Source organism: Anopheles aquasalis, chromosome 2 (assembly GCF_943734665.1).
Source record: "Anopheles aquasalis chromosome 2, idAnoAquaMG_Q_19, whole genome shotgun sequence".
NCBI classification, from domain to species: domain Eukaryota; kingdom Metazoa; phylum Arthropoda; class Insecta; order Diptera; family Culicidae; genus Anopheles; species Anopheles aquasalis.
In genome coordinates, this window is record NC_064877.1 from 20,587,534 (window position 1) to 20,600,000 (window position 12,467).

At 49.5% G+C, this 12,467-nt stretch overlaps 2 protein-coding genes and 1 long non-coding RNA gene across 5 annotated transcripts in view; 1 reads left to right on the forward strand and 2 right to left on the reverse strand.

Annotated features, from left to right (window-relative positions):
• The first annotated feature begins 2,641 nt into the window (after positions 1-2,641).
• Positions 2,642-4,745, forward strand: LOC126580859 (uncharacterized). The gene is made up of 2 exons (XR_007609123.1): positions 2,642-2,859; positions 4,454-4,745. It is a non-coding gene; the product is annotated as an uncharacterized LOC126580859 (long non-coding RNA).
• Positions 4,746-4,883: 138 nt separating this feature from the next.
• Positions 4,884-7,578, reverse strand: LOC126581180 (U3 small nucleolar RNA-associated protein 14 homolog A). Its single transcript, XM_050244666.1, has one exon. The coding sequence runs from the start codon at positions 7,478-7,480 to the stop codon at positions 4,940-4,942; it is 2,541 nt and encodes an 846-aa protein (XP_050100623.1). The 5' UTR covers positions 7,481-7,578; the 3' UTR covers positions 4,884-4,939.
• Positions 7,579-7,732: 154 nt separating this feature from the next.
• The window catches only part of LOC126581179 (uncharacterized protein CG7065-like), a 5,938-nt gene continuing 1,203 nt past the window's right edge, over positions 7,733-12,467 (reverse strand). For 2 of the 3 annotated variants that reach the window (XM_050244664.1, XM_050244663.1), the window contains exons 2-4: positions 12,160-12,467; positions 11,488-11,746; positions 7,733-11,409 (exon numbers count right to left, since the gene is read on the reverse strand). The exon at positions 12,160-12,467 is cut by the window's right edge and continues 196 nt beyond it. In XM_050244664.1, the coding sequence (XP_050100621.1) occupies positions 7,865-11,409; positions 11,488-11,746; positions 12,160-12,216 (3,861 nt within the window). In that variant the 5' untranslated portion in view covers positions 12,217-12,467 and the 3' untranslated portion in view covers positions 7,733-7,864. The remainder of the gene's footprint in view (positions 11,410-11,487; positions 11,747-12,159) is intronic. The other variant, XM_050244665.1, reaches the window with a different exon arrangement.

The window sequence follows — 12,467 nt, forward strand, 5'->3', positions numbered from 1 at the left end:
ATTTGATGCCAGTAGCAATCGTTTATCAGATTACTTTCATTGCCGTTGCGGTTGTGCGAATCCCGCGACCGTCCAGTTGGTCAGCGTCTGTTTTGCAAGCTTCTTCAACTTCGCCAGCAGCAGCAGCAGCAGCAGCAGGACAATGGCTGATGATGATCGCCCTTCGCAAACTGTCCCCGTGGTCTGCGTTTGACAGCACCGTTTGGGGATATGTTTTCTCCATTCATTTGCAAATTTATTTTCTCTCCAGCGGATTCACACTGGGATCCGGACCAGCGGCCCCGAGAAAGTTTCGTTTGTCTTTTGTGCACTGATCAAAGCGCGCTATCGGTCATTATCTGGTTGGTCTGGATGCCAGCTTTAAACCATCGCACGATGATTGATGAAACGAGAAACAAAATCATAAAATGGATTAAACGTGTTGTATAGTGTCGTTCTATACCTTCATAAATCATCCTTACTCGCTAGGTAAATGAAAACATCAACATAGATGATCAAAATGTACTGCACGACTCCTTGGCTCCTAGCCTAACAGCTTATACAACATAACAGCTCAATATGATTTAATTGAAATTTGATCATCTACCGTTACGGACCATCAGGAGAACATACACACTTTCATGTTTCGGTGAACATGGCCCACGTTATGCAACGTTGATATTGGTGCAGCTACAAGCCCACACGAGCACGTGCACCTGGGAAGTAATGCGATAAATTATGTCGCACTAACTGACCACCGAGTAACGAGTGTACGTAGAGGTGTGCGCGCTCGTTCTTCCGATGAGTCCGAATACTACACTCTACGCCCTCACAGAAAGAGCTCCCTCTAATAGGTTAATATGTGGCAACGCTATGTCCAAACTGGTCTGGAGCCGGTTACATGTAAAGGTCCACAGCACGGCAACAGTGAGGCGGTTCTCTGAAGTAGCACCGGACCGGAGCACCGGTAAGCCAAATGAATTGTGTGCTCTACACTTTACCGAGCTATCGTTGGCTCTGCTCCGGACATAGCATCCAATGCACTGCGTGTCACCTTCTAAGCCGACCCAAAAGACCACAAATTTCGGTTGTTTGGCAAGCGTTTCGATTACTGCCCTCCTCTCACTCTCTCCCTATGTAACAGCTAAAAGGACATCATTAATGGTTGTGCGAGAGCCCTGTTGACCCGTACTGCATCGCGAAACTGCTACACTTTCGGTGTAAAACGCCATTACCGTGAAAGAGGAGCTCATAACAAGCAGCTCTTAGTGTCGTTACGATGGTGGTGTGCTCGAGGGTAGTTCACTTCCCACGTGCGCACACAGTCCTGGCATAAGACTGGACGCTAGAGGGTATGCAAATACAGACCGTGAGAAGGACCTCTATAGCTCATCATACCGGCGACAAACGAGAAACAAACATTGACCGAAAATTGGAACCACATGATCGGCGGTCGTCCATCAGCCTTTTGCGAATGGGCTGGTCAATGCGAACTTCTGGACGGTCTACTACCATGCCGGCCAATAAATGGCCGGCAAATTGATTGGATTGTTGTTAGTTTGGCAATACGGATTGGAATTGATTGCACAAGAGCAATAGTAGCTCTTGATAATTGGTTTTTTAGAAAGTTAATGCGGATATTGAAGAGGGAATTAATTGATGAATTGCATGCCCAACTTCAGAACAGACCGGAGATGATTTACTAAATGCTATCCAGCAAAATCTAGTATATTACTTTCGGAACAATCTCTCTCCGAGTGGAAGAATTACTGGTTTTATGGCTCGCATAGTGGTCGCATGTGGTCTAATCAAGAATGGAATTGTAATTCCTCGCACGATTCAACATGCACTTAGGCCTACGCGCCCCGAGTTTAATTGTAGTTTATTGTTTCCACAACATCTAGCAATTAGGGTAATAAGCCATCGAGTGCAGACATCGCATTTCATGCCGGCTATAATAGGTCCATTGGCACAATTCTTCTTGTTTGCAGAACAACAGATTTAATTGCAGAGAGTGCATTGGTACACTTCTGAATATCTATTGGTAACGCAAAGCATGCTCTCTATTAAACTCCATTGAATAGGAGATTGAATTTATTGAAAAGGAGATCGATATATTAAATTTAATATAATTGCTCATGAATAAAATTAAAAAATCCAAAAGACACGATCAAATTTTAGTAACAGTCCTAGTACATATAGGGCTCATTGGCCCACAAATCATACCGTATATTACGCTGCGTAACAAAAAACAATCAATCTGATAAGCAGGCGGGATTCAATCACACTGATTTGAGCCACTCGAAGCGTCGCGCTCCGCCGTCTACGCCGGCTATCAAATCAAATTCCAACCGATCCGATATGCTCCACTTTCAACTACAATTTGTCTTCGCCTTCAAACACGATGCGGTGACCCGCTTCTTTTATCACTGAGCACTTTTCACACCTCGTTTACATGTTATCACACCGAAATTGGTGCGTACGGGCCCGAAGAAATCACGCCGATAAGGCGGCCGTAGAACGTGAATCACACAAATCCTCTTCGTGAGCCCATTGCGGCCGTCGCCGTCGCAGCCATTTCGCTACTATCTGGGCCACTATCTTATCGATCTCCTGCGACTACGAGTGCTCAGAGCGGGGGGACGTCTGAAGATAAGATCGAACGGATGCGATCAGTGCGGTTGGCGGAGTGCTTGGTTTGGAGTCAGTTTCCGCTGTTTCGATTAGTCTGGCCAACGCATTGCAAAGAACGGCAATGTCTGCAAGCTAAACGGTGGTAGTTAACGTACAAATTGACCTGTGAAGAGCATATCCGCGAGGGAGAAGTGAAGTTGCGAACACAACCATACACGCCCAAGATGGGGTGTTGCTGCAGTGCCTGTAAGTATCATCCGGACGTCCCGCATTCAGGATGAAGGAGATTGTCCATGCAGTGTCACAATTTCTGGAGTTTAAATCGATGCAAACGATGATGCACAAATTGGCAGATACCTACCTGATACGGATGACCAGTTCGAACAGCTCGTTAGTTCTCGCAGTTATCATCACGCACTTGTCGCATTGGGTAGAAGGCCAGAATATAACCATCGGGCGTTTGTGAGATTTTCCCTGAAATGATATCATTACCGTGCTCCGATTTCGCTGTAAACCGAACAGAACCGCACTTTTGCCACCGATCCGCTAACGAGGCGAGGCGCGATAACGATAAATAATGATTGGTGCAGTGCGTGGGCACGTTTTTAATACATCATTTCATGCATTTTTGGTGCATGAAAAATAGCGAGCATAACGAGATTTTGCTGTCGATCATCTCGTTGTACGGTAGTCATCGTGACTATTGTTAATCAGAATAATTCGTCGTGCGTAAAAGTGTGCCGCGAGGTTGTGTCTGCCATAATGGACCGTCCGGTGTGCGTGTTCATATTTTACAAAAGGGCATTGTAGCGCAGAAATTCGAATACAATGCTTGCCATACTTTCATTGGAGTGCTCACTCACACTCCTTGATGATGGGAAATGTGGTTGAATCGCATTGGCGCCACCGCATGATTGGCATCCGCTACCGCTGGGGAGTTTCATTTCACGGAATACAGATTGAATGCTTACCGCCGATACCTACCAATATCTTATCTCGCGGTGGTAAATTGTTTCCCCTGCCTATCACGGGATGTGATCCAATGACGGCCCATCGCTAGATTTCTTTCGATTTTTGCTTCTTCTCGAACGATTTGAACATTGTGCAACACATCTTCCGCTCCGTCGTGAGATAAGAGCATGAACGTCATCATGGTTTTCAAGTGATGAGTCATGGGTTAAGAATGAGATTAAACGAGATTTTCTGGAGTCCCAGGGCTAGAATCAGCAATTTAATTGGTCCTAACGTTGTAGGTAAAAAAGAGCATTACCGCTTCACTGCAACGGTTTCGGCATTCTTTTGCTGATGGATGTTTGAAAAGTGCTTTCCGTGCAGCGTTCACGTTCAGGTAGCTAACTTTACAATTAAATTACAAACTCAGCGAAGTGCGATAAGCAGCATAAGACTAGAGGAAGATGAGAGTACACTGCAACCAAAGAAAAAACGAAGTAAAAAAATACTAGTAGGAAGTGCACTTTTTGCAAAAATGCTTAACTTTATTATCGGATGAATTTGCTCCGCCATCATCCGGAGCGAAAGATAGTTGCAGCCATAGTTTTGTGCAACGCGCTGCGGGAACGCTTTTCGTAATTAGTCTTGAAGGATGCGAAGCCACTTAAACTTAAGAGCGAAAATATCCAAAACGAGGTTAATGCATCCACGCTCGTGCATTAAAACTGGACATCCGGATAACGCGCACTTGGATGCATTTAAGATAATCCGTAACACGTACCCAGGATCTCGCCGACGCTAAATGTGTTGAATTATATTAATGCATTATTTGTTATCTGCTCCTTTCTCTCGCTGTCTCTCTGTTTGTGTACGCATGGCGTTGTGGTAGCTGACTCCCAGGACATTACGCCGGTCCCGGATCGTCCGATGCCGGCCGAAGAGTTTCCACCAGCGACGGCCTTCGGAGCGGATAATCTAGGCGCGGTGCCGGACAATACCAACGAAAATGGTTGAATTGAGATAGAACGGATGGCGAACCAAAGAACTAATCCATCCAGCAGAGCAGATGGTCCTGGCAAATGTCACTGGTGTTAATGATGGAGGGGTTAAATAAGAGTAATTTAAATCTGTTTGCTGTTTAGGATTTGGGAAGACAATAAACTGAGAAAAAAAACCTGAAACATTTTCATTCATTTTCCTACTATTTCCAATCCGAATAAAAAAAAGTGGCTCATCTGTTCGACGAAGTACTTATTTAACCTGAAACCCGATTTAGCATACGTTTTCTTTCGGTGAATTTATTAAAAAATGCTTATCAATTCAGAATAGAATACGATTTTATTCATATCAATATTCTCCCATTTTCAACAACATTTCACTTCTTTCCACCACGTTGGCCACCCTTTCTGCCCCGCTGGCCACCTTTTCCACCGCGGTGGCTACCTTTTTCACCTTGTTGACCACCCTTGCCACCCTTCTGGCCACCTTTGTTTCCCTTCTCGCTTAACTTCTTACCGTTCACGAACTTGTCAGCAAACTCACGGTACTTTTCCGTCGCACCGTTGAGCTTCTTCGTGCCAAAGCGCAACACCTTGTTCGGATCCTGGAGCAGCATTTCCTTCTTCATCGGTTCAATGACCACACCCTTCTTGGTAATGACACTCGGTTCGATCATGGCCGTGTGAGCCGATTCCGGGATGAACGAGCGGCCAATCGGTGCCCTCAGTGATGCCTCAAAGTCCTTCACCGTCACGAACGGGAACGGGACCTCGTTGAGCAGGTGCTTCTTCAGCTTCTCATTCACCATCCCATCCTCATTGATGATCACTTGATCCTTGTTATCGTCACGGCGTGGCAACTCGGTCGGTGGTTTGAAGATCTTGCGAACCTTCTGCGCTCGCTTTTTCTTCTTCACTCCCGGTCCAGCCCACGAGCCCCAGCCGGGCAGCGTATTGTCGATCTCCTGTGGCATGTTCTTATCTCGTTCGTCCTGTTTCTCCTTCACAAAGTCCGCCACGATGTCATCATCTTCGAACGCTTCTGCGATCGTTAGACGCTGACGATTGGCACCGGTCTCTTCGGGATCTTCATCGCCCGATAGCTCACCGGTGGCCACCGCGTCCGGGAGGGCGGTGAGCAAATGCTTCGGTTTCATCTGTACCACCTGCTTCGGGTTAATATCGGCCGCAGCCGTGGGAAGTGCTGGAGTGCCATTGAGAGCTGAAACGACGAATGGCTTAACAGGATCCTGCTTCTCAACTCCACGGGCCGATTCGTTCAGCTCAATGTCAGCATCGGCCAGCCGTGGTTTCTTTTTGAAAGCTAACCCACTATCAGTCGCTTTAGCGCGTGATTGCTTCTGTTTCGGAGCAGGTTTAGTCGTTTTCCTGCTGTTCTCGACACCCGCGACTTTGGTTCTCACTCGCTTCAGCTTTCCCTTAATTGCACCTACGATCATTTGCTCCGCTTCGTCAAACAGATCCTCGACAGAGGATAGCTTCGCTTTTCGTTTCTTCGCCGTCCCCGGTTCATCATCTGTATCATCATCTTCCTCGCTCGGTTCTTCGCCATCCTCGGCATCCTCTACCTCCCATCCGTTACTCGTCGAAGCGACTTTCTGTTTTTTGTTCTTTTTGTTCTGCTTTTTAGTACCACTTGTTTCAAGCTTCTTTTTGAACTCTTCAATCGTACCGTCCTCCTCATCGTTATCCGAGCTTTCCTCTTGTTGCTCCTCATTGTCGGCCTGCAATTGATTCTTTGCATTTTGCACACGATTACGTTCCTCCCAGTACTTCCGGTAACCACTGGTGAGCGATTTCTGCTGATTTGCCGCCTGTTCATATTCACCCTTCGGTTGCTGCTGCTGCTGCTGCTGCGTCCAGGGATTCTCGCGCTCCGCCGTAACGACCTCAAGTTCAACGTCGGACTCCGAACTGCTCCCGTCTTCCTGCAACCTTCTTGCCGTTAGCTCACGACCGATGGCCAGCTGATCGGCCAGCTCTCTCCGTACGTCCATATTGTACTTGGCGCGAACTTGCAGATTCTTTGCCCAGGTGCCCGTGTTTTTGTGTCGTAGCGTGGCACGTTCCTCGAACCGCTGCTTCTCGATACGGTCGAGCTGGGCGAGGGCCGCCTCCGGATCCTTCTCGCGCAGCTCCTCAAACTCCTTCATCTGCTGACGTAGCTTGTCACGCTTCAGCAACCGATGGTACGTTTTACTTTTAATCTTGTTCATCCGACGTCCCTTAGCAATGCGGTACGATTCGCGAATCTTTTGCCGTGCCCGTTCTCGCTGCTGCTGGCGCATTTCCTCGAGCGTCATCGCGTAGTCCGGACCATCGTTTTCATCGTCCGAATTCTCACCGTTCGCCGCAGTGTCACCATCGTACTTGCGGTCCAACTCTTCCATCGCTTCCATGAGCTTCGTTTTCACGCGATACTCGCTGACCTTCTTCGGTGGCTCGTTCAGCACGTCCAGATTGCCGTACTGCAGCGGAAACACGGTTTGCGGAGCGATCTCCGTAGCCGTCACGACCGGTTCCCAGGCCGAGAGCTCGTGCTGTACCTTCACGAAGCCAGCCTTCCGCTCGATCTTTTCCGAGATGATTTTTTCCAGTGGTTGATTTAGCGGCTTGCGACCGGCCAACCGGCTTAGCTGTTGCACAACAGTAGGGTGTTTTTTGGTTTTCTTGATAAACTTTCGCAAATCTGCCAACCGGACCGCATCTTCCTGCTTTTTGGACAAACCAAACTCCGACACCTTGGCCGAAGGTTCGGTGCGCGTTATATCGCGGATGTGGTGCGCTCCGCTGATCGCGTGGATTTTGTCGACCAGCGCGTTGTGTACGGTCGGATCGTACTCCTCCTCTTCCATCATGTCTACAGTCTCCACTTGCTGCTCTACTTTTTCCAGCATTTTATACACGTTTTATGGAAAGATTCTCTATACTTGAGTGGTTCAAAAACGCAGTACACGCACGAGAGAACGAAAAACACGAGGCCGCATGTTGTTTGTTTACGTTCGGCGTTTTTGACAGTCGGTTTGACAGCGCCGCCTGTTGTTCTGCGGTTGAAGCTCTTTACCTTTTGAACCCGATGACCCAGCCCGGCCGTTACTTTACCGAAATAAAATTTTAACAAAAACCCTACTAAATTTATCAAACATTAATACTGTTCACTACCATTCAAATGGCGAAGCTTTGAGATGCTTTATTTAATAATTCTTAATGTTTTTATCGATATTTCAAATGTTACATTGTACAACTTAGCCCTCCGGACCTTCCGGAGGGTTTGCTTCCTCTCAGTAATATCCACCGTAATTTCCGTAACCATACTGCGCAGCCTGCTGCTGTTGCTGCTGCTGCTGCTGGCCATTCATGTTGGCACCGAACTGTTGACCCGGATACATGAACTGCTGCTGACCACCGAACGCTTGCTGCATCTGCGCCTGCTGACCGAACGCACCGCCCATCGGTTGTTGTTGCTGCATCATTGGACGAACTGGGCCCTGCGGATGCATTTGCTGCTGCTGTCGCTGAAAGAAGGGACCCCTGGGACCGGCACCAGCTCCATTCATGTTCGAACCGAAGGCGTTCATTGCAGGAATGGTACCAACTGCACCTCCTCCTCCACCTCCCTCACCACCATGGCCGGCGCCATCCAACCCATTGCCTCCACCTAGCGAGCCGATCGTCATGATCGGATTCGAGTAATCCTGGGTTCCAGCGTTGTTCTTGGCATCGGAAAATGACTTTTGCAACGATTCCATCAAATTCGCCACTAGGTTGCTCGTATCGGCGAGCGAAGGAATTGGTACGGTGTTAGAACTATTGCTAACGCTACCTCCTCCACCAGCACCAGCACCGGCACCGGCAGCATTCGCACGCTGCGAATGATTCGAATTGGATTCCCCATCCACGTCCTTGGCTGGCGGCTGTGATGTAACGTTCTTCGAGGCCGCGCGCAAAATGTCATCATAACTGTAGTCGTCCTCATCGTCCGAATCGACGAGAATCTTCTTCTTGCTCTGATCCACCCCGACGGCCGGATCGTTGTTCCGTAGCTGTTGCTGCTTGCCGGATGATTGTCCCTGCTGGAGGATGCCTTTCGGAGAACGATCCTTGCGTGCAGCATTGCGAGCATTCACCGCTGGTGATCGACCTCGGTCGTTATTCGCCCGGAACGGATCATACCCTACAGCATCATCGTCGCGATCACGCAAACTGTCCCGATCATCGTCATCGTCATCATCGGAGAGATCTGGATCGAACTGTCCACCTCGTCTGCCAGCTCCAGCACCACCACCACCACCACCACGACCCCGTGGACCATTGATGGTTTCGAAATCGACATAACGGCGCAGCTTCTCCACACGTTCCGGTTCCGTTCGCTCCAACTTTCGAAGGTACGTGATGAGATGCATCTGCTCATCCGTCGCAAGATCCTTGAACGTTTGCAGTAACGTCTGCAAATCGGAATCGGACAGGTTTTCTAGCATTCCCGACGATCGGAACAAACTGTTCGGTTCGGGCGTCATTTTGCGATCCATTTCCTGCAATCGACGGTTGGCGTACGTCGTCATCGGTGGATCGGAACGATTGCGATCAAACATCATACTCGATAGCGGTCCTGTACCACTACCGGTCGTGCTAGCTGCTACTTCTTTACTCACTGCCGCTGCTGTTCTAGCATTCGACAGTCCAGCACTACTGGAACAGGCCGCGAGATACACTTTAGTAGTGATAATCATTTTTCTCTCACGTGACATCTCCACCATCGCCTGGTAAACGTTTATCAGCTGCTCCAGCTCTTCAGTCGAGAAATCGGTCTTACCCTGAGCAACCAGAGCCTTGGCCAACTGAGCCGCAATGGTAACCTTGTCGGGACCGCCCGCACTAGTACTTGGGGCAGCAGGAGTCGCCACACCGCTAATTTCGCTTATGGCCAAGGAATCACGCGATACTTCCTCTTCGGCCGGTTTCGGTGCCGGTTCGCGCTTGGACGCCTCGTGCAGCAGGCTAGCAATGTTCTGAACAGCCCGTTTGATCGATGCGATCTTGGGAGGATCGATCGTACCTGCCATCAAGTGACCCTTCAGTTTTTCCTTCACCGTCTCCAGGAACATACTGTTGTCTTCGTTCAGCAGCAGATCGTCGGCCGAATTCGCCTTCACCTTCTCCAGTGCCAGTCCCTTAGCTAGCAGATCGATCACCTTCGGTCCCAGGCTGCCGAGATACTCCTCGAACGCGGTCAGCAGCCGACAGACCGCGATAAAGGTGGGCGGTGCCGAAGAATCTTCAAAATCTGTCCGAACAAACACCTTCTTGTTCGGTCCGTAGTAGTTTTTGGCCCACTCATCGTAGTCGACGCGCTCCGGTGGTGTTTGGACGGGTGGGGGACGTTTGGCACCCGGCGGAGCTAAACGCGATAGCCTGTGTGCAGCTATGTCCTCACTGTACGGGCTGCGTGACCGATGCGAATGAGAAAGGGCTGGACGCTTACTGGACTCGCTGCTCCAAGGGTGTGCCGAGCGTTCGATTTTCATTGGTGGGCTTGGTCGTTTTCTGCTTCGACTGTTGACCAACGGCTGTCCACCTTTGTACTCGCCCTCCGAGTCCGAGCCCAACTGTCCTCCCAACGTGCCCTTACGTTCTTTGGGGCGGTTGGGGGGAACGCGCAGCGTGTACTGTTCCCGCAGCTCATCGGTTCGTTCCTCTTCCTCCGCTGGCAAGTTCATCTTCGTGCGTATTTCCAGCTTCTTTCGTTCCACCTCCTCGTCATGCAACTCCTTCATGCGCTTCGTCCAGTACTCGATCCATTCCGGCTTGAAGTTGTGCTTCGACGGATCCTTCTTCTCGGCCTGCAGCTCCTTGTACCGTCGGTTCCAGAACTTTTTCCACTCTTCCGAGTACAGTGGATGCTTTTCGGGATTCTTCTCGTACTCCTTCAGCAGCTGCAACAACGGTGCCTTCATGAGTTCGACCGTACAGCGAAACTTTTCCCACTTGTACCGCTCGTGAGCAATATGTGCCGCCTGTTGTGATAGCTCCTTCGGAGTGGGGATCGATGGTGGAAGCTTTGACTGCACACGCTGTGAAGTCCCCCGGTTCAATGGGCTCTTCTTGCGTAGCCGGCTTTCGTCATCATCATCGCCGCTCGATGAAATGCTCATGACCGAGTTAGCACTGCTTAGGCTAGAGATGGAATCGAGACTACCGCGGCGCTCGTTGCGATTGCGGTACTTACGCTGACCACCACCACCACCACCGCCGCCAGCACCGCCTGCGGTAGTAGCCTTCAAATCTTGCAGCACCTTCTTGTCGATCAATTCGACAAACTTGGGACCGGTCTGCTCATCGCAATGCTTCCCAAACTTGACGCCCTGTATGTACTTTGCTCGGTTGCGCCCGAAATCATCCGCATCGTACACCGACGGGACCATGCGTCCGTGATGGTCTTCGATCGCCTCGCAAATCGTCTGCACAACGCGACAGAACACGCTATCCTTAGCATCGGCACCCGGTGCGGAACGGTACGGAGCGATCACCTTCATGACTGTCGCATAGTGTCTCTCCAGAAACTTGAGCCGATGTTCCGGCATGATCAAGTGCGTAGTGATGCCACTTTCGTTGTTGCCGCGTGTATCGCACAGCAGGCAGTTGTACGAAACTGCTTCGCCCGGTCCCTGGTGCTTTAGCTCGACGATGTACTCTAAACCAACGAGAGGGCCGGCACGGTAGCCATCCAGAACACTCTGCAGCTGCGCTTCCGGTTTCACATCCATGCCCTGTGAGTCACTCGCACCTGAAGCGCCCATACCATCACCTGCTGATGAGGCTTGATTTTCTAAAAACATAAATAAAACAAACCACAATGAATAACATGCTTTGTGATACGATAGAAAACTGTGTCGATGTGTCTTACGTTTAGGTTTCATCACCAAAGAAGCACGATATTGTTCGGCGTCAAGCGACGACACACTCAACCGGGCTTGATGTCTGCGACCGGCAATATGAATCTGAAGCATCCGCTCACCACACAGCGTAGGGACGCCACAGATGTGGCAACTGTAGACAAACTGTAGATCCTTGTTGCGTGACGTCCTGGTAAACACATTCCCCTCGGTACCATCGGAAAGCTTAACCTTTGCACCGAGCACATGGCTTTCTACTTCGATCTCGATCTGTAAATATGGTAGAAAATGCAAACGAAAGATGACATTAGATTCCATTTTGGTGAGGCTTCGACCTCCTACCACAGGAGTACCGTGAACCAGAGAGACTGAAAGGACACTTGTATTCTATATGCTACACGAGAGTCTGAGTTCTGACCAGAGTCTTATACGTTCACACACTTCACTTTGAATCGATAAAACCCACTTGGCACACACACTGGGTAACACAAGGGTCTGGTGCTACGAGACCGCCACAATCCGAAAAAGAACATCCCATCCCGCTAAGGATGCGAAAGAATGTGAAATTGACTAAGATCAAAAGGAGTGTTACAGTCCTTCTCTATACAGTAGCTATTGCTGCACTGTTTGTACTTAATTTTAGGAAGTAAAGGATAACAATACCACCGCTAGCGACTACCTACCTTCGATCGGGCTACAGTATCACCCTGAACCATGCCTTCGGCCGCCTCGTTCGCCATGTTCACGCGTAGTTCCACCAGAGGTTCACTTTGGTGATGGATAGGACGAACCGGGAACACGGTTTCAGGGAAACACGAGAGCACGACTCACTATGGTTTTCCTAGGGCACTAACCGAACTGTTACACTAAGTCACTCTCACAGTACATTTCACGAAAGTGCAATCCGAATGGCGGGTTAGTTCAGTACCCGGTTTGCTTCTCACTCAAGTTAAGCGCTCAGTGAATGTTGCAGATCGCGGGTCAAGGAGCG